General features: G+C 37.9%; 1 protein-coding gene across 1 annotated transcript in view; it reads right to left on the reverse strand.

Annotated features, from left to right (window-relative positions):
• Positions 1 to 1494: 1494 nt before the first annotated feature.
• The window catches only part of rpa1 (replication protein A1), a 28585-nt gene continuing 8070 nt past the window's right edge, over positions 1495 to 22009 (reverse strand). Inside the window, exons 12-17 of the mRNA XM_046863327.1 lie at positions 20904 to 21052; positions 14199 to 14328; positions 8179 to 8355; positions 7407 to 7514; positions 7062 to 7148; positions 1495 to 2200 (exon numbers count right to left, since the gene is read on the reverse strand). Of these exons, the coding sequence (XP_046719283.1) occupies positions 2096 to 2200; positions 7062 to 7148; positions 7407 to 7514; positions 8179 to 8355; positions 14199 to 14328; positions 20904 to 21052 (756 nt within the window). The 3' untranslated portion in view covers positions 1495 to 2095. The remainder of the gene's footprint in view (positions 2201 to 7061; positions 7149 to 7406; positions 7515 to 8178; positions 8356 to 14198; positions 14329 to 20903; positions 21053 to 22009) is intronic.

Consider the following 22009-nt stretch of genomic DNA (forward strand, 5'->3'; position numbering starts at 1 on the left):
TACATGCATCTCATTTAGGATGCATAACTACCCTAAGTTTTATAAAAAAAAAAAAAAAAAATACTTTGCAGAACCATGTGACGTCCCTCTTGAAAGTATCGGGACGCTAATGGTCAATCCACAAGAGATCTCACTCACTTAATACAGTTTTTCCCTTTCTCCTCAGGTGTCCATATTCACTCCAGACTGGGGGTTTTAAAGAAGACAGACACACCACGCTTCTGTCTATCTATTACAATTAGAGTGACACTGCTGAGATCTTCTGAGATCATCTATCTCCATAGTCTTGGCAATGCTAGGACTGCACATGAGAATCCTTCAATAGAAAAAAATAAATAAAATACCCAGAAATTTTAACTTCTAAATTAAAACAGAAGAGCATGAACAAATCCTATTGCCATGTTTCCGAATTACATGCATCTCATTTAGAATGCATAACTACCTTAGCGAAAAAATAAAAATACTTGACTTGCACTTTGCAGAACCATGTGACGTCCACAAGAAAACTCACTCGCTTGATACCAAGATTTGATCAACTGTGATCGATACGAGGAAGGAAAACTGGCTCAGGTCTTTGTCTGGAAGGGGTGACATGCATTTGTTTGTGTGATCTCATGTATGCAGAAGACAGTGCTTTCCTTCTAGTTTGATATGCAGCCCTGTGATGCAGCATAAGCAGCAGTTTGACATGACGCGGTTGTCTGGCTTTAGAGAACGCACCTGCCATCACTCTCCCTGGTTGGTATTTTTCATACAAAAGAAAAGGCTGACTGGCAAAACTTGGCAGTAGGGAAAATATGGACAAGAAAAAGCTACGAAAAGCAAATAATCTTCAGAATATCAAAAATGAATTCAAGCCAGACTTTCACGATGCCAGAAAGAGCTACCACAAAGCCACAAACTACAGGGGGAACACATGGAACACTGTGAATCAATTTGCCCTCAGGCATAAATAAACATATCACTCATTTTGTCTCTGTGATTCAAACATCATTAGTATTTCCCAGAACAACAACAACAAAACCGAAAAACATTTGTTCGTAATCAAACATAGAATTAGGAGGTTCAAATTCTCTGCTGGGTTCTTCAAACATACAAGAGGATTGTAGAGGCACTTTTAAAATGGCTACAGGAAAAAATGACAGGCGATGAGAGCCCTTAACTGTCCCTGTAGAGATTTAGGGCCACAATGAAAAACATCAAAAAAAAAAAATGTAAAGACCCATGAAATGAAATGTGTGCATGGAGTTCTGCCCTTCATATACAAGAGGACTGTTTTAAATAAAGAACACATATTACACAGAGTCATCAATGACTAAGTGTTACAGGGATTATTGGAGGCCACTGTGGAGTGAGACTCTGCCCTGTAATATAAAATAGAATAGAGAAGATTTTATGTTGGAAAAACAATGCTTCATCAAAAGCTTTTAAATACAGAACATCTGTAAAAGTAGACAATATCAAGAGTTTACACAAATAAAGAAAACCACTCAATGCCAGGATCCTCAAATCTTTATTTCTTGGCTTGGATCAACTTTGTCAAGAAAAGAAAAGAAAAAAAGAAGAGAAAAATATCTACATGTACAGAGTGCTCTGTCTCTGGGAAGTCAATTTGACCTTAAGCTGTGCAGGATTAAAAAGGTGAGCTCAGAAACAGGACTCCTACTGACCAGGCTACTGAACCAAAACATTAAGCAAAGGCAGTGGATTTGCTTCTGCCCGCATAAATACAGGGACCACTGTGTGCGCACACATACTGATCAGTATGCCGAAAGCCGATCTTCTTACACAACTCCCTTCTCTTCTCTTAATTATTCGCTCACTGAAAGGTCAGCTGTTTCTAATAAACCAGCCACAGCTAATTGTTTACATGTAGGAAAAACTGCACAAGCCAAACCTCACTCGACCTGCAGCCTTCCTCTGTCCAAAATCAGCGTTTTTTCTTTCACTTTTAACCTTTCACTGCTCTGTAGCTGAAGAAAGACAAATTACCAGATTTTAACAACATAAACAAAAATAAGCATGGCACAAAGAGACAGATATAGGCTGCATGTCAGAGGCTGAAGTGCTCGTAGAAAAGTAACAGTGGTCGGTCCTAATGCGCTGCGTGCTTCCTGATGTTCATGATCAGCCTCTTGCAGTATTCCTTGTGATCCACAGGCTTGGCTTCCACCACGGTCACCTTGATGCGAGATTCATCCTGAACAAAGACAAGATGGAGCATTAGTAGATGCCCAGTATTCTTAAACTGTTTATATCAAAGTGATCTTAAAAAATAATGATAATAATAATAATAACAAATAAAAAAATCATCATGCTGCTTGACATTTCTACAATACAGCACATACTTCACAAACTTGTAAATAATGAAAAACTGCATTATAAATTGTGGAAAAACTACAGTCAATCATAATTGTTATTGTACTGTTTGTTAAAGAAAATAATAACAATCCCCATACACTGTTTCCTATAAAGGGCTTTAATTTGAAAAATCACAACACTTGCCAATCATGAGTTTCTGTGAGCTCATGTATGTGGAAGAGGACAGAAAGCAGTGTGTGTTATGCAGCACTGTGATGCAGCATGAGGAGCAGGTTTACCTGATGTGGTTGTCTGGATTGAAAGGAACAGCCTTTCTCTGGTTTGTCATGTGATCAAATTGGGAGTAAAAATGTGGACAAGAACAAAAGCTCATACCAACAATAATACAATTAACTGAAGACAGACTTTTACAGTCCCACAATGAGAACTACCCAAAAGCCACAACCTTCAGGGGAAAAATGTAACACACACTGTGACTGCCTTCAGGATTTAAAAAAACTATATCACTCATTTTGTCTCTGGTAAAAATACCATTATTTCCCAGAAAAAAAAAGTTGCTTTTGCACATGTATCGAGTTCTCATTAGCAGGCCATTGCAACTAAGAAGCTTTTTTTTGGCAAGAATGTTTTTTTTTTACCCTCTTTCTCCACATTTACTAACTAAAGCAGCCAAGTCACAGTCAAACTGGCTTTATAAAGCATTTCTATCACAGCATTACACAATCTGGGAATCTGGACACTAATCATATTTCCTTAAACAAACTTTAGAAAGAGCTTTTGGCAGACCCTATTTGCCACTGAAACACAGCCACACTCACATATACATTAAAATCTGATGGTACACTTCTTTTGAACAGATTCCTCCAGAAAGAGACTGCACTATGCAGGAGGTACTAACTACTGCATCTTCTGTCAGTGAAACATAAATATCAAACATCACAGTGCTTCAAGTCTACTGTTTGTACATTTGTGTACAAACATGTTATGGTTGTGAAAGCAGCAGCACAAACACATTCAAAGGAAAACTCAAGCAAACAATGTCGTCATCTTTACATTTTTGCACCTTTTTCACACTTTTTGTTTTGGGTTGCAAATTTGTTCAGGGTTGTAATGTCTAATTCAAAAAGAATACCAAAAACTCCAAAGCCTTTAACATCACAAGTTGCAATGATACGATGCCAAAAGAATAAATGATAAAAGCTGCTTACAGTTTAAACCGAGCTTTAAATGTAATGATTTCTAAGCAAACTGGCTGTGTTTACAAGATGCTCCAAAATAAACAAGTGCAGGTCCAGTTTGCAGCCGGGTTACAATGTCAGACACGTACATGATATTAAACTTCAGTAAAACAAATTTAGTATTGATTAGACTATTTTTTTTATAGCTCTGAGGAGCAGTGTAGACAGCCAGTGAATGGAAAAAAAGGGTCTCTAGACATTTACGGCACAAGTCCTTTTCCAGAGCGACTTACAAACTGTACACTTGAGGCGTAGTGGCCTCGCTAAGGCCCACAGCTGTGGCAGGTTGGTGGAGCTGGGATTTAAACTCGTGACCTTCTGATCAAATGTCTCAGTAGCTTACATAGTGAAAAAAACAACAACTGGTGACACAAAGCACAATTTACCCTGCGTTTTTTAATTACCAAGTGGCCTTTATGTCAAAGCAGAATTTCCACCCAGCTGAGGAGGGTGAGGACTAACACACAATTATTCATTATAATATTTTATTTACCTAAACTTAAAGGTCATTTATATTAGTTAACTGAATAAACCATTTGCAAACTTTCACCCAAAAGTATAGGGAGGATGTGCAGATCAGTTCAGGACAGAAAATTACCAAACTTACTATTTTAACAGTTGATCAACTATTCTTCCCTTCATTGGTGGATTTTAAAAGCACAACAGTAAATCTGCATTTTAAAACAATAACTTGTAAACACAAAGCACAAGACACTTTCACATTAAAGGCAAATTATACTTTATCTATTATACTATACATGCTAAGACTTTAAACACACACACGAAACTTGGTGAAATGGATTTTTTTTTTTAAAGAAAGTTTTAGCACACTAAACCATGTCCTGAATAAACTGTCAATAACAAACTTAATCTTCTTAGTTTTACAAAAAACAATCACATTTTTTTATAAAATGCACCGGTTTGGAAGCTGGAGGTGTGCATTTGTGATTTGCAAAAGCATAAAGGCAGAGTTATAAGGTACCTACTGTATCACTGCTTAAAGAAAAAAGAAAACTCAGAAAGTCTAAGGTAAATTGGAGAAACTGGTGTCTCTGCTACTATAGTATTGAAAAAGCATTCATATTAAAGCATTAAAACAGCCCAAAAATCTGCATAAAAAAAAAAAAAAAAAAAAGAAACAATGATCCATCGTAAGAGACTACAATACTCAAAAGCTCTCTCAATAGACAGTTTTTGAACAAGTACGTGTTCAGTGGATGTTTTTAATTTGCTTCTTTCATCTATTGAAGTATACTGGCAGCATTATTTAGAACAGAATCAGAGCTATACCTTGCATTATTATTTTTCATAGATACAGACACAATATATACATAAATTAAATATAACGAAACACTGATAAAATGGCCCTAACACCGACATGACAGTTTCAATGTATCACTAGATTCACTTAGATTAAAAATGCATAAGATGGAAAACTGTGTTGAACAACAGAACTACTCCGAAGTACAGGGACATTATGTGATGACCTCAAGTGGCCAGTGTAACAATCAGTAGGTGCGTTTACATGCACATTTGGAAGATGCTCCATATAAACACCTCAAACGGGAAAAAAAAGGCCCAAACCGAATGAAATTGTGATCAGTTTAAGAGGAGTGAGATAAACTTTGCGCATTGTATATTGACGAAATCTTGAACACTATCAGATAGAGGGAGGATAGAGATGTGGGTGCCATCAATAAGACCCATTGCTTGAGGGACAAAATGAGCTTCCTCAAATCTCCATGCGGTTTCGGATGCCTCCTCTTCACTTGGCATCCGTATCAGATCTCGTATCGGCCCATTCATCATTCCATTGCAGAAGATATACACAAACTTTTTTTACTGTGCTCTTGTGAACACCAGATTGATTTGCCATGACACTGTATTCCGCACAGCTTCCGGGTTTGTATAAAACAAGACACACATAATTGGGGGAATTGGATTTCTGACTGTCTCTTCTGCGGGGGCCATAAATCCCTTTACCAGTCCACACAAACGTGGACTGGAGACTTATGCTAAAGTTTAGTTTCCTTTCTAGGTCACTAAATTCCAGTAATACTACCCGCTCCCCCACCAGTCCTTACTACGGACCTTCATCCACACGCCTTCTGCTTTTCGGAGGAGGGAAAGTTGTATTGGGATGCTCCTTAGAGATGCACAGCCACAAAAGCAGCTCAGCTTCCTGCGCCCGTCTTTTCCTTACACCTTCCAGCAGCAGTATTCGATTCACACTGTTGTTTGATTAAGAGCAACACTTTACATAAAAATGGCGCACATAAGAAATAATGGAACGTCATGTTGACATTAATAAAAGGCTGCAAACAGGACAGAGGCTAATGTGCGCATGACAACGTAAATCTGGTTGAAAGCGCCGGCACATATAAACACCATATTGGATTAGATAACGCCTCATTTAAACAGTCCACCAAATCTTTTAATCGGAATGATTTTAATCAGGATGACAGAAAGGTGTACAGGTAAAAGTGGCTGGTGTTGTGTTGTCCTGGGCTTATTCAATTCCAGGCATTCTGTGGAATTCTCCTACCGTATCCAGTTTATCAGGAAAACTTTTCCCATGCTACATTGGCCAATGCACTGGTAGCTTGTAAAACAACGAGGTGGATTTAATATGACTAAATATCTTAAACTAATGAATAAAGAGATTCAACTTTTTCCATGTCAAACCAACTCTTTTCATAAAGACAAGCTCATGCAGTCTTTGCTTCTTTTATCTGGCTTGGTCATATTATATTTATGAATAACGGCATGAACTGATAATGCACTTATGCTGATTATAAATGTACAGGGTGCTACTTCAGACAGCATTATGGTGGGAAATCTCTATTCAGCTCAAGCAGAGTGATCTTTGGTACCTTATACAAAGTGTTTGTGGTCTATTTTTTTTAACATATGCCTTTGAACCTACACTATGTGTACTCTGCTTCTTTACTGTAGTCAAAAGTGACAAATGAACATCAAAGGTTTTAAATGTCTGATAGACTGGTGGTCGCTTCCCTCTCCTCCAGGTGTGTACACGTCAACTTCATCCAACACAATTGAAACCGGGTCGTAAACACCACTTAAGTCGCAGCAGTTTTCATGATACCGCAATCCAAAGAAATCCACTTTACATCATTCCCCCATGCAGCCTGAGGAGAAACAACTACTTGCTGATAGACAACATGATACTTTTACTGCACCATTAGTGCCGAGCCAGATGCAGAAACACAATTGGTGACAATGCCGTGGCAGTCTTTTTTTTTTGTAAGCATTAGTGCACCACACAGTGAAGCATCTGATCGGTTAAAAGGAAAATGCCTTCTTTTCACTTCAGCAAATTCATACTGATTTGGAACTAGAACAAACTGACAAACCTCTACAATCTGTAGCACAGCAAGGACTACTACTTAAAAAGAGAGAGAAGTGGTTTTGTGGAATAATGGGCAACTTCTCAACTTCCCTGGTTAAGGGAAAATGATCCCCAATTAAATTTGTACTCACATTATAGGTCTCCAATTTCACTCTGTTGCGGAAGACAAAAGTGCTGAAATTAGCATGTTGGAAGACCTCGTCAAAGGAAGCTTCGTTCTGCACATACATAAAAAAAAAAAATTAAGTAATAAAATTTACTGAGAAACAAAGTGAATCGTTTCAGATTGAATCTTGTATAAAAGCAAATTCACTCAATCTATTCTAATGAACTAAGACCTTGTAGAAGTAGTGCTGAACACTCATGTGCCACAGAGAGTCACAAGTGAGAGTCCTGCAGAGGTTTTGTTCTGTAGTGGCCACATCAGAGTACATGGTTATAATAATAAAGACAAATGAACAGAGTGGCAAATTTACTGAGTCCTTCAGTTGGCCGATGTAATCTGATTTCTGGCCCAGGATAGTCTCAGCACTGTCTTGAAAGCATGTCACCCACTGGTTATCTCCAAAATCTGCAATATTTGCCTGGAAAGACAGAAAGCAAAAAAAAATGTATCCAAACAAAGCACCCTGATTAACTAAGATCAAGCTTGCAGAGAAGAAATTATCAGACATGACACACATGCTTGGTGCAAACATTCATTTTTAGATACTTAAAAATGCAAAAAATATTAAAAATAAAAAAGAATTTAGCTGAGGGATTGGATAAATCAGTGCACTAAAAAATAAGCCACTATTAAGGGAAGAAACTTGGAGGACAGGTGCAAAATGTCATTCTTAAAGGCCTATTCTCACCACACTTGATGTTACTAAATGTTCTAAAAGTGTGAAGTATTCATAATTTTTGCAGCCCATCACTGGCGGTTTTGATAGCAGTATCATCTGTACTACACACACACAAAAAAAACCCCAACAACAACAAAAAAACCAAAAAAAAAAAAAAAACACCTTCCGCACAAGCAGCAACGAGCACAAATTTGTCACCTTGTTCAGTGATGGAGTTGTGTGGTACTGTGTGCCTGTCAATATCCACTCGTATAGGAGCTCAAAGTGTACAGCAATAACTTTTCTGTCCCTTACTGCTTGAGAAGGTTTGCAATGCATGCAAATGAGTATGAAACATAAGCTAGTTCCGACAAGTATACAGTTTTTTTAGGTAAGCATTTTGAAGGTGGAAATAAAAGCTTACGGAGAGCATGAGACGATATTTGAAGTCAGGAAACTCTTTGTCACACTTCTCACAGCGGAACATGCCATTCTGCTGGTCCACCACCTTTTTGTTGCAGTCCTTGCTGGGACAGGCCTGATAGAGACAGTTCTCCTTCCGCATGTACACGATGGTGCCAATGCAGGTAAAGTAATCAGCCTAGAGAAAGAGAAAAAAAGAGAGGGATCAGCACATACAGAACTACCAGTCTGTGATAGACAGTGTAAAGCAGACTTGAAATAAATTGATCAAGAAGGCCGGCCAGGTCTTGTGCTGCCCTCTGGACAGCTTTAAGGTGGTAGTGAAAAAAAAAGGACGACACTCAATACTACTTGTTAAATAGCAGAACCTCCTATAGAAGACCCATTCAGTCCACTGAAGAAAGGAGAGGTACAGGAGGTCATTTGTACCAGCATCGATCACACTGTACAAAAGCTCATTACTGAGTCAGGACACTACTTTGTACTGAGCCAGTCTTAGGATAAGCTCATTGGACAAGTGTTAAACTGTAATAGAACTTGACCCTCCACTATGTAGATCATTATGCACAGTTTTCACACTGTTCTGCTTCCATTCCATTGATCCATCCCATAACGCAGGCCCCTGGGACAAGCATTTTTTTCTGTAGTTGCTTGGAAGACAAAAAAATAATTCTGTTAAAAACGCAATTAGCCCCACAAAAACACTAGCACATGCTATTCATTCCAAATCACTCCACTTGTAGCAATACACGTTATCTGAAGTACGATTTACTGTCTGTAAACTGATTTTTACTTGCTGGATTAAGTAATAAGCATGGATGCCAGACAATCTTTACAGACAGCTAAAAGCAGGTATGCATAGGCTTCATATGCTTCAAACAGACAAATTACTTTGCTTAGTTTAGTCAGTCGCTTGTAAGTTAGATGTATTGAAGGGAAAATAAAAAATTAGAAAAACCCAGCCAAACTTTCTTCATCTTTGAGGTGCAATATCAGGAAAGAATATCCTGTCCAATGGCCAGAATTTTGGTCCCTATATAAAATTAGTCAACACTTTTTGGTCATTCTAGTTTCTGGGCAACCAAAACATGGGAACTAGGAGAGAATAATGGAGCTTTGAATAATGAAGCTAATGAATTTCTGATGTGTCCACCCCTGCAGACTGGACTGGATTTAATGAAACATGAGACATTGCTATTTACTGTGCAGCAACAATGAAAAAAAACTAAACAGCACTCTTTTTTTACATAAGAGCTTACTCCATTAATCAAAGACTATACTGAACATGATAAATAAATAAAACAGTAAAAATGATGAGAAGTGCCACACATGCCAATACAAATGCCAATGTGCATGTTAAATGGGCATGAGTGGAATGTGATGAATTCATTTTAAGCAAAATGTATTTATTAAAATACAAAACAAAACAAAAACAAGCAGAGCAGGTACAAAAGCAAACAATATGAGTGAGGGCAGGGGTGGAAAATGCCTAATGGGCACAAAAGTGGCATCTCAAGAGTTTAAACTAATAAAGAAAAAACCCAGACAACTAATTCAAGCTGGAGTGGGCACTAGTGCTGCTGATGAGAGGAGCCATGCTGTGTTACTGCTGCTTTTACTTTCCTCTAACTAGAAGTGACTGGAATAAATGAAGACAGCCACGCTGGTCTATACTCGAACCAGGCTCACAGATCAGTCCAGCATCTCGGGATGTTGTTGGGCACTGGATAATTGACATAATCGTAATAATCGTTGCACTAAACCAACGTAATGAAGTTAATGGACATGCAGCATACTTGATTTTCACTCTTCCTTATAATCAATACACTTAAGCAAAGTTTGCATGTAAATATAAAACTAATAAAGCGCATTCAAAGGGCACTTTGCCTTTCAGGACCTCCATCTATGTTCAGTTCACACCCGCTTCAGGCAAAGCCTTAATCTGGAGTTTTCTAAGGAAACGAAGAAAAGCTGAACGTGAACGCTTGACGGTAACAGAATTGATTTCTCTTGTAGCGTGAACAGGTTTAATGCTGACCACTCTGTTACTACAGTTTGGATATTTGACCCCAATTAACTTCCAAAAGAAGTGGAATTGATATTCTGCATTGCTTCAAATAAGTGCAAAGCTCCCAGGGACTGCTGAGTGACAATGCCACAAGGCAGGAGAAAAGAAAAATAGCTGTGTACTCAAACACAATCTCACTGAAAATGACTGTTATTTCTGTTAGTGATGGGGGAATCTCAACATATTAATCTCTTTGAAAAAGCAGTAATTAATCAAGTGAATGCCTATGTAATTATCTTTTCATTCACTTTACTGCAAAATTAGTTCAGAGAATGGGGGGAATGACAAGAAAACAACAAAACTAAATTACTGGCTGCCTTTTTATAGCTATATGAGAGCAGTTTGTAGAAATCCATTTGATGTTGAAAATAGGAGTGCAGGAAACAGTAGCATATTAGCATGAAAGGGCAAACTCAAATTTGTGTTGGGCTGAATGTCAAAAGGCCAACATGGGATTGTGGGAATAGGAGACGATACAAAAACTGTGACAAGCATCATTAATTACAGGTGTTTTCATTGGCCTGACCTTTTGTCCCAATAAAACATAAGAAAGTATTAGTGCAGAGGGAAAGATGTGTTTCGGTGTATGAGTGCAGAGCCATTAAAAGAATGGAAAGACTTTTTTAAATAAATAAATAAAATCATATATTTCACTAATACACTGCTTTTAATTAAACAAAAAAAAAAAAAAAAAAACAGGAGGTGAGGTAACAGTTCCACAGTTCTGGCAACCATAGCATATTTAATAATAATTGAATAATAACATGCCCTCAGAACATTGCAAGTGGATTAAAGCATGATGCGTCTTTCTTTAATTAATAAAATCTGGAATCGTTGGAAAACTGCTGTGATATAAACTGGAACAAATATAAGTAACTTATTAGTGCTGGGCTACATCGCTCTATCTTGCTGTTAATTATTTCGCCAAAAAAGCACATTGTGCTTTATTTTATCCCTTATGTAACATATGTAATCATGTCAGTGATGCTAAAAAAGGAGAAGTAGTGAAATAAAAAAAAAATTAGTAAAAAAAGAACACTGAGTAGAATAATTCAAAGTGTTTTGACTCCATTATTTGAGTTCCTTCATTGCAAATAGAAAACTTCTTTCTTTGTGCTTTTTACACAACATAAATAAAATAAAACCTGCATTTATCTCAAATTATTTTGTTAACTTTTTCAATATATAAGCAGTGATGCTTGTAATGGTCTTTGTACAAATGATTGTTTCTTTCTAGGTATCTTACTACTCGTTGTTAGTGTTATGCAAAGCACACTTAATGGGAGCATCTGCTAAGAAACCAACTGCTAATCACAGTCAGTAACAGTCAGGTAAAACATTCCAGTGGCTAAAAGATCCTTCTCTTTGTCAGAATTTCAAAATAGAACTTCAAATGTCCGGAAACTATTCTGAGAACTATACTATATAAACACCACCACCCAGTTTGAGTTTCTCTTCAATAATTCAGCACCCACTTATTTGAAGCCGTGCTATTATTATTTGTCCGTTTTTCATTCTCACGTCTCTCTTCACTGTGATATTGGGAAACTTTACTTTGCAGCTTCTGTAGATATCCGACTGCAAACACTCCCTTTTAAAAGCTCATGTCTCTGTTCTGCACCTGATGATTGTTCATTCTCTCTCATCTTTGGGCATCCTTTCTTCTGCCTTCACATTTAGATCTCTTACGCTTCAAAACAAAAACACGTTCGAACAACGCTGACATGCAAAAACAAAAACAAACAAACAATACAACAAGACTGACAATATGTAAAGTGTGCAATATTGGGGTGAGTGATTAAGGGAGACAATATTAAAAGGTTATATGAATATCAGTCAGTGTCATAAATAATACCAATACAAACTAGGTTTGGGAAAATTAATGCATGAGAAAAAATTTTGGATGCACAGATCGCATCAAGAAAACTCCAGTGTCATGAGAATTTGCAAAGATCAAGCTTCACTGCTTAAAATGAGACGTTAGAGCCATCTCAATAATTTAGATGTTGTGCTACAGCCTCGCTCACAACACTCCTTTACAGAGAATCCATTCAATAGTACATATATCCATATCATCATACTGCAAAATAGCAAGTGGAAAATTAAGTGTAAGTACAGGCTTTACACCTATATCAATGCTGTAATATTCTTCAGAATCATGTACCTCTTTGACGTTTGTATACATGAACGCAAGCATCCCTAAATCTCTTTAGAGGCAACCAGCTCAGAAACCTTAGACATGAATAAACCATGATACATATGTAAGGTAGAGTCTTCAGAAACAATCAGGACCTTGCCATGAAAGAAAGAAAAAAAAAACATTTGACCAAAATTGGGCTTCTCTCTTACTTTAATATCTCTACTTTATGAAAACACACATTTCCCAAAATAATGTGGAAAAAGTTTTTACTTGGGCCACTCTCTAAACCTACATTGGGTGTGAAGAAGCCAGTTTAACAAACGCAGCAGTAAAATGCAGTCAGTCTGCGTAAAAATGCTCAGAACCTTGCAAGCTAAGTGTTTTTCCCTCTGATTATTTCATCATTTGGAACAGTTATATAAGCTAGGGTAATGGATAGAAGCCTAATCAATGTGGCTTGTAATCAATCGGCTATGAAAATGGCTGTGATGCTCATGCACCTTCGCATCACCACCAAAACAAAAATAACCTGTCAGAAGGCGAGAACTGACAGAACTAATCAGTGATTATTCCCCCACCAACATCAGAGTGAACAAAGAACTTTCGAGGGAAGAGATAATGATGAGGCTCGTATTTTAATGCTCTCCAGGACCATTGGGGATGAAGCTGATAATCAAAGCGAGAACTCCGTCCCCAATATAAATGGAAAATTCCTTAAAATTTGCAAGTGATGTTTTCCTGCAAATACATTAGGTTTATGAATGTAGAGACAAATGAGGTCTTTCCAATTGGAATCTTGTTAATCGTTTTATATACATAAACTTAACTGATCACAAATTACAGGAATGTCACAAACATCCCTGCATCCCAGCTGTGCAAAGGTGAGTGCTACCACTGGGATTTCTCCTCCGATTCCAGCTGTGCCATATGCTATGACAGCTGAATGCGCTAGCTGGGAAAGAAGGATGGCGCTGTTCCCGTTTCCTTTCAGGTGATGCGGCAGTCATTCTGCTGTTTACATGGAACATGGAATGAGAAATGGCAACCGGCTTATTAGCGCCTTGTTGTTTTTTTCTTTCTGGTTTTTAAATTGCATAAAGCAGTGAGATTGCGCTCTTCTACTGAGACAACGATATTAAACTCATAATTATAATGCTTAAGAGCAGACTTGAATGGAATCTGGTCAATGTTCAACTATACGTATTAATGAGGCAGAATTAAAGCGGGAGTAATATCTGATTGCGATAAATAACCACGAGCAGTGATAATCAGTCAAGTGTTCGTTTCCACTGTAAGCAACGTGCAAAATGATGTTCAACCAAAACAAGCAATTGTCTCACTGACAATGCAAATAAAGCCAAAAAGAGCAGATAAACTATCTGAACTATCTATAATCTCTTCATTACCAAGCTCAATAAAGTCCCACTAATCTGTCCCCTGTATCTCACTGAGATACTTGAGTAATGCGTAATGAAGCCTGAATGGGAAAAGCACAACTGTGTGATTAACAAAAAGAAATACATCAAACTCTAACGTGAACGAATATCGCTCGAGCGCAGAGAAACCATTTAGCGATGAAACGATAATGCTTAGCATTAAAGAAAATGATTGATCGCGTGATCAGTTCGGCAACATGGTGCATTTATTAACTCGCAATGAATGCATACGGAGTACGCAAAGTTTCAGATGACCTCCATGGGCCAAAAACTTTCCTTGTGCATAGCGTGTTGAACTGAAATGTTTACTTCTTTCGTTAAAAGAATTAATTGGTGTTCTAGTTTTTTCGAGCATGTTAAATCAGACGAGAGTTTACCTTGTCTCCATGGCCCAGGTGCTCATTTTTGACATCTGCCAAAGTCTTCCAGTTAGTTGGGCCGCCGCCGCCACCTCCCCTCATTTCTGTCATGGACTGGCCATCCAGGGCATGACCCTCTTTATCATACCTGTCAACATACAAGCATGTTAAGGTCTTTGTGTGAATAAGTGCAACTTTTTCGCTCCAGTACAACAAAGCAAAAAGAGAGTCAATAATAAAAACCATAATAAACAGCTGAGTGAGCAGCTCTAGCCGAAAAGAAAGTGGGCTGAAAATGGCAACGATTGTGAAATAAATCAACAGCACAGGGACAGTTGAGTGAGAAGGGGTTAGGGTCGGGGTGGTGAAATTAGAAAGCCATTTTTCGCAGATTGCCTGGGGTGCTCAAGAGTGACTGAGGAAAGAATGAGGTAGAGAAACAAAACCCACTCAAGTTGCGACAACGGACGAGGGATCAATAAAGTGTTCTAATATATAAGCTGGAGGCCTGGGATACCGCGATCGAGGCAACATGGCTGATGCAGGGTTCCAGCCTTATCCTTGAAATCACTGGTCCTTAACTGTGAACAGACGCATTAATGAGTGAGTGGGCGGCCCTGTCAGGTGGGGCCCAGCCGATTTGACTTCCTGCTGAAAAATGAGTTTAATTCTCCAGCAGGGTATAGGTATTATTGCAACACTCTCAACCTGCTTTGTTCTTTGCATTTGTTTGCGCACAAGCTAAAGATAGTGCGCCTAATGAAATGAAAATAATCAACCTACTTCCGATTAAGCACTATTTCTGTCCAGCTTTGTTCTGGCACAAAATTCAGGTTAAATCCACATTTATGACACACTAGCTTTTTTTTTTTTTTTTTTTAACATTATAAACGAAAAAAAGAAATAGAAAAAGCAGCACACAATCCAGGACATCTGCATCATTTAGAGCTAACAGAGCTCTGTTTAGGCTTGACCTATAAAAACCAAACAATGTCGCTGGATCAAAACACAGGAAATTGCTGACTGAGCTGTAAACATGAAATGAAGCGGGACCACAGCAAAAGCACAAGCACAGGAGAAAGACACAAGAGGGACAAATTGGAGCTGGCGTGAGCTTTCAAGTGCTGGACTGACAAGCAAGTGCTCACTGCAGCATGCCTAAAGTGGTGAGCCAAAGCGACTGGGTCAGACAGGAGGGAAAAGAGACCAAACAGAAAACCATCGCGTGACACGTCAAGAGGAGTATACACCAAGAGACAGAAAACACTGTTGACAAGAGCACATGATATATTTAATGATAAACACACACACACCATGTGCACGATAAAGTAGAGTGGCTCACTTAAATGAAAGTCTCACAATGACATGCACGCCATCAAAGTTTTCAACTGTTAAAAAAAAAAAAAAAAACTATACGCTTGACTGTTTTCAACAAATGAACAATTAGTAATCCCCTTAATGATTGTTCAAGCAAATGACAAAGACAGAGGCCTTTTCTAAGAAATGGCTTTAAATGATAAAAATGGCACGAGAATTTAGAGCTGTATCCATTGTTAAAATCGATTTAAAAAAAAAAAAAAAAAAAAAAATAAATTGCTCAATAAAATTTAACACTATTACACTTTGGTTTATTCTTCTGAATATGGGAGCTGATTAAATGATGGCAAGGACCAGAACAAGTCAGATCCAGCTTTTTTTTTACTAAAGTTTGTTTCTTTCTATATCCATCACATTAATATAATGGAATATTTGTAATCATGCTTATTCATGCAATCAGCCAATCACAAGGCAGCAGTTCAATGCATAAAACCATGCAGATTCGGGGCAAGCGTTTTAGATAAATGTTCAAATAATATAATGCGGAAATGTGATCTCAGTGACCTTGGCAAATGAAAACCGTCGAAAACGGGTTGAAAATTTTAAAAACTGCTGATCTCAGAATGGTGCAACATGACTTTTTTTTTATATGAGAGGTCTGAGGATAATGGCCATACTTATTTGAGCTGACAGAGGCTTTAGTCACTCAAGCATTATTTACAATCAATATGGTTGAAAAAGCATCTCAAAAGGCGAAAAAGCTAAATGTTTCGTTTGGCAGAAAACTACATCAAATTCCACTTGAGCAGTTCAGCGTTAGTGACCCTATGCCTACAATAGTCTAACCTTCTTCTTCTAGAAGTCAACTAATTTGACTTACACCTGATGTGGTCTGCTGTTAGAGCCCATTAATCTAAAGGTTTGATCTATTGTGCAAGTGGTCATTTGAGTTACTGTATCCTTCCTGTCAGCTTTAAACAGACTGGACATTTTCTTCGAAACTCTCTAATCAACAAAGCTAATAGAACTGTCGCTCACTGAATGTTTTCCACTCGACTCTATAGACTTTTATTCATGAAAATCCCAGAAGATCTTCAGCGTCTAAAATACTCAAACCAGAACCAAAAACCTTGGCTCTGTGAAGTCCCTCAGACAACATTTTCCCCACATTCTGATGTTTGATGTGACCATTAACTAAAGCTCTCGATCCGTGTCCAGGTGATTTTATGCACTGTGCTGCTGCCACATGGTTGGATAAATTTATTCATGTTTGGTATATTTATTAAATCTTATAGTCGAGTTCAAACTTTCGCTAACAAACATAAAAAATAAAAAGTATGCTATAGAAAGGATTTTTTTTTATTATCTTGATGGTATCGACAGTGTTGGGTAACATCTGGTTAACCAAATCAATCAACACTTTAGCAAACTGAGCCAGTTTTGAAAGATGAGAGACACATGTATCAAAAATATGACTGGTCTGAAATACAGCAGGCACGTTCCACTGAACTAAAGTAAAAAAAAAAAGCTGAACTTGCACAACAACCAGCCATTATTTCCCCAGGCTGATGACAAGAGTCTATGTCTTGGACATTTGAGGCCCTGACATCTTGTATAGTAGCTGATTCTGTTAGGAGTCGCAACAGTGGATCTTTGATCCATGTATTTGATTTGGCTCAGAGTTTATGCTGGATGTCCTTCCATACGTTGCGCTCTCGTTTTATCCAGGCTCAGGCGGAACAGAGAGTGCACTGGCTTGTACAACCCCCATGGGTTGGGTTGGATCCTGCTCCCTGACTGAACCTGAGCTGTGGCAATGAGAGCTGCTGGAACACCAGTGAACATATTTTATAATACAAGTTTAAGAAAAAAAAGGAATCTGAATAGAATTTCACTACCATCCATTCTATAATAACCCAAATAAGTTTTTTTAACCAATAAATTGATTATCACAATCTGTTATCTGTAGCCCTGCATATGCCTATCCAGACATAACGATCAAGGACGAGACTGTGCTACTAGAAGGAGATGATTCAAATCCACCAGAGCCGTGATGCCATCTAATGGAGAACAGTTCAGGTGCAATACATCAGAATGACAAAATGTTCAGGTAAACTCAACAGAACAGAAACCAAACCTGGGGGAAATCTGCAATAATGATATGATTCCAATGCACAAACCAGAGCTCGCATGACACAAATATTTATTTTTTCTACAAAAGATTTTATTTATCAGATAAGGGGCTGTGTTACTGAGTACTGAATGCTGCAGCAAATAAATAAAAAAAAAAAAAAAAAAAAAAAAAAAAACACATTCAATACAGTGTTTGAATTAATCTTACAAAATTAATTAGCTATTTTAATTATTTAGTACTTGCTTAAGGCAGGGATATAGCAGCACCAGAGCTCAGAGCAAATCAAATTTTTTATTCTGAGCCTCTTTCATTTAAAGATGCATCTGAAAGATCTGACAGCATTTTATGAGTTCTTGCAGTTCTACAGCAGTGCAGACTTGAGAAAACCCTGGAACCATGTGCTACAAATTAAAATGATGCAGAAAAGTGGAGCAATTAAAGAATAACTCTGCCTCTATATGCATTGTAGGATTGGATCATTTTTCCCCTCGATTACTCTCAGGTCATTTTAATGACAATAAAGGAGCTTTTGTAAAATCAGACTTCTGCAAATAGATTTTTAGATGAGTTATCATCGTGATCGACAAGTTGTAACTTTAGAGACCGAATTAAAGCCTGAAAGCACAGAAGGTAGAACCATTGCAAAGTAGACAGGCCTAATCTTAAATGCCTGATCTGCTATTTTTGGCACTTCTGACCTGTCCACCATACATACTATGGAACTGCACAATTTTTCCAGGCTTATTATCCTTGGTGCGTGAAAAGAAAACCACAGAAACGTTGAAGAGCCAGCTTCGTTTCCTAGCACAGGAGTGAAACATAAGCCTGCCTCTTGACTTAAGCTCCAAAACAAATTAATACCACTCACCAGGCATACACTCTTCTTAGTTTAAGAATAACAGGCGTGCAGAATCTCAAACCTATGCACATCCAGAAGCAGTCACAACATAAGTCGAGTGCACTTGCATCTGTTTGTCTTTCTCCTGCCTGATTGGCCACATCCCACCACTCTCATTATGTAAATAAAACCAAAAGATTGCCCTCAAAAATTACTATCCACACAATGTTAACCGACTTTAAAAGAGAGAATTTATAGAGTTTTCAGCACGTCAAGTGCACGAACAAAAGAATGCAAAACTCATATTACTTCACTCATTACTTACAGCTTTCATCAGATTTCCCTGAGGGACAACAGCAGCGATATTGGGAAGTAAATAAACGAAACGCACTGGGTGGAATTAATCAACGCTTCAAGAGACTTGCCTTTGTCTTAGACTTTAGCACTGATTGTTAGTTTGAGAGGTAAGATCTATAATCAAACGGACAGCTCAATCGATGTGAAGCGGAGCAGAGTTTAGTGTGACCGGACACACAATGCCTAAACAATGACTGCTTAGCATGCAATTTTTTTTTTTAACAATGTGCGAAAAAAAAGAGTCTTTATTTTGGCGGCTAACACTAGAGCAATCAAATCTCCCTAGTGTACGGTGTGAAAGTAAGAACAATAATGTGCTTGCCAACAGATGACAATAAAGACGTAGCTAACAAATAATACGATATTGTAAACAAGTCAGCTTATTGTGTACATATACTTTTTCAAAATAAGGTGTCTGAAATAGATGTTTTGCATCTGTGAAAAGTCAGCAGGTCATTGGATAGGACACCTGGTGCCCTCTCTTTATATAAGATATAAAGTGTACTTGAACCGTGAAGTGACCGCGTGTTGAGTTATACGACTTGGTTACACATACCTGTTTATTGTGTGTAGTTAAGATGAAAGTAGATAGATAATGAGTAGAGAGCACTAAAGTCACAGCATTGAAGTAAATGTAGCTTTAGCACACAGTCATTTTTATTATTATTATCATTATTTGGAGAACACCTATAATAAACAGGCTATTTCTCCGCCAAGCAACTATAAATTAACAACAAATAAACACAATTATGTCTCGGGAGCCTGTACTAAGGATTTGTCCACCCCTGTGCAATGGTTATTGTTTGTTATTAATTACATTTAAACCAATTTGTTAATAAGGCTCTCCGTTCTTTTTAGAGAAGAAATTCTGCTGCACACTGCACGATCCCAGGGATGCAATAAAATTCAAATGAGTCAATATATAGTAATTAATTCTGGTCATTTCAGCTACTCTGTTGCTTTGCTATTTTTGTATAATAAATGGCAATGCTTCTGCAGAATGAACATGAAACACATTCAAGATTTCCCAGCTCTGCATGCAACGTTCATATAAAAAAAAAAAAAAAAATGTCATGGATGGTAGTGCTTTAACTTCAACCATAAATGTTATTTTAATAATGAATAAACCAGGTTTAACCACTTTGAGGTCATACTCAGATTTCCCACCACTTCCACAAAAAAAAAAAAAAAGAAAAGAAATTTCAAGCTTTGTCTTGATGATCAAGAGATTATTACTGGCAGGGGGTAAAGATCACATACTATATTTTGAGTAATAAATAATAGCACTGACAAGAAAATGATAAAAATATGAGTCAGTCATTTTATCATTCCTTTTACAGTAAAGGACAGTAAAGGGTTCTGCGAGGAATTACAGAAGCGGGTTTCTGTGAAAGGAGGCAGAAACGAGCATGTGGTTCAACCCAGTTCTTCTCCCTGTCTGTCTATTAAACATTCTCTTTCCTCACTTTAATTTTCTTTTAAAACTTGAAGTCTGCTCTACTTCTGCACATGCATGAGGAAATGCACACTGCTGTTACCAAAGGCAACGTGCACGACCAGTTACATGTGAGTCACAAAGGAAATGTAAAATTAGCGTGGGGTTATGATTTACTGCTTTATATCAGTTCTGAATGAGGAGCCTTACACATCCACAGAGACACAACTCATCTTGGTACCAAAACCATTTATATGCAGCTTCCTGCAGTGGGCATTTTTAGTACCTCATCTTTGCATGTCCCAATTCTCACAAGTAGTAAAACAAAAAACGAATGGATTCTTCAAATGTTTCTTGTGGCTGCTAATGCTGTTGCTCAGTTATAGCGATAACCAGGGCACATTTTAACATCTCAATCAGACAGCGGGTATGTGCGAACCTGATAATAATAGGTTACTATAATAGAAAGATGTGCAGCTTTTTCACACATACCTATTTGCAATAAACATGCTGGCCCTCATGTCTGCAAACTTGCGTTAGAAAAGTAATTTAGTCTTTATTTCCTCCACATTAACACCATTCATCAACCTGGATCAAATAATTATATCAGTAAACCCATAATGACAAAGATAACTCACTCACCAGCCTCGCAGTTTGTACGCCTCAGGAATGTCAGGGTTAATCATCAGCGTGCTGCTGTAGAGTGTGGAAAGAGAGCGCCCTCCAAAATCAGAGAGTCTGGCACCCTTTATAGCCAAGATCGGCTGCCCAGTGCCATCGAATGTCTCTGCCTAAGGGGAGAAACGGCAGAGGGAGATTAGTGTTTTGCAATGATTCGATTCTAAGGGCTTTCACAACCAACGAAACGATGACTTCGAAATGATTTCTACACAGGATATTAGCTGCTATATTAGCTAATTGTTATTCTACGAGTCCAAAAGCTCTTCATAGTATGTCATGTACTGCATGTCAGAATGAAGCATCGCGCTAACCGCAGTGGACAGATTGCACGCGCCGTGGCGGCGTGCAGAACAAGATCTCTACATGTACAGGCTCTTGAACAAAATGCTTAGCCATCATTAGGAAACATGATATGAGGAACATCAATGCATAATATATTAAAGGCATTGAGATCTGATGCAGTCAGGTCGGGAGCAGAATGAAACATGTGCAACACTAACAATATTGTGCTGTGTGTTTTTGAGGACTTAACTGTTATCCTAAATATTTGACATAACCCTCTTTTACAACCAAACAGTTGTTCAATAAGGACCCATAGTGTGTACCAGGGTGTGCCAATTCAATACAAAATATTGATATTAAGCTGAAAAGCTAAATCGATACCCTGTCTTTTCATTTCACTATCCGAGCCACTAATGCATTTTATACCATGTACATGAATATTGCAATAACAATGAGATACAATAAATTACGCAGAATAATAAATGTGTCTGACTGGTTACTATTATTATGTTCACAGATAAAAAAAATGTGTGGTAACAAAGATACACACAGTCTGCATTAACAGAAGCACCTGTACACCTGCTTATTTTTGCAGTTCAGCACAACGCATAAAAACGGAGATACACGTCAAAAGATCAACACCTGAAGACTCAAAAAGCACCAGGTGATTTGTTTTTCTGATCTTCAAATGTCTATTTTTTTTATTATTGAGCTTGTGCCTGTGATGAGCTGGAGATTCCTGTTCTTTCCCGACAGGAGTGGATTCTAACATGCTTGTCAAACGG

Source organism: Silurus meridionalis, chromosome 12 (genome assembly GCF_014805685.1).
Source record: "Silurus meridionalis isolate SWU-2019-XX chromosome 12, ASM1480568v1, whole genome shotgun sequence".
In the NCBI taxonomy this organism is placed as follows: Eukaryota; Metazoa; Chordata; class Actinopteri; order Siluriformes; family Siluridae; genus Silurus; species Silurus meridionalis.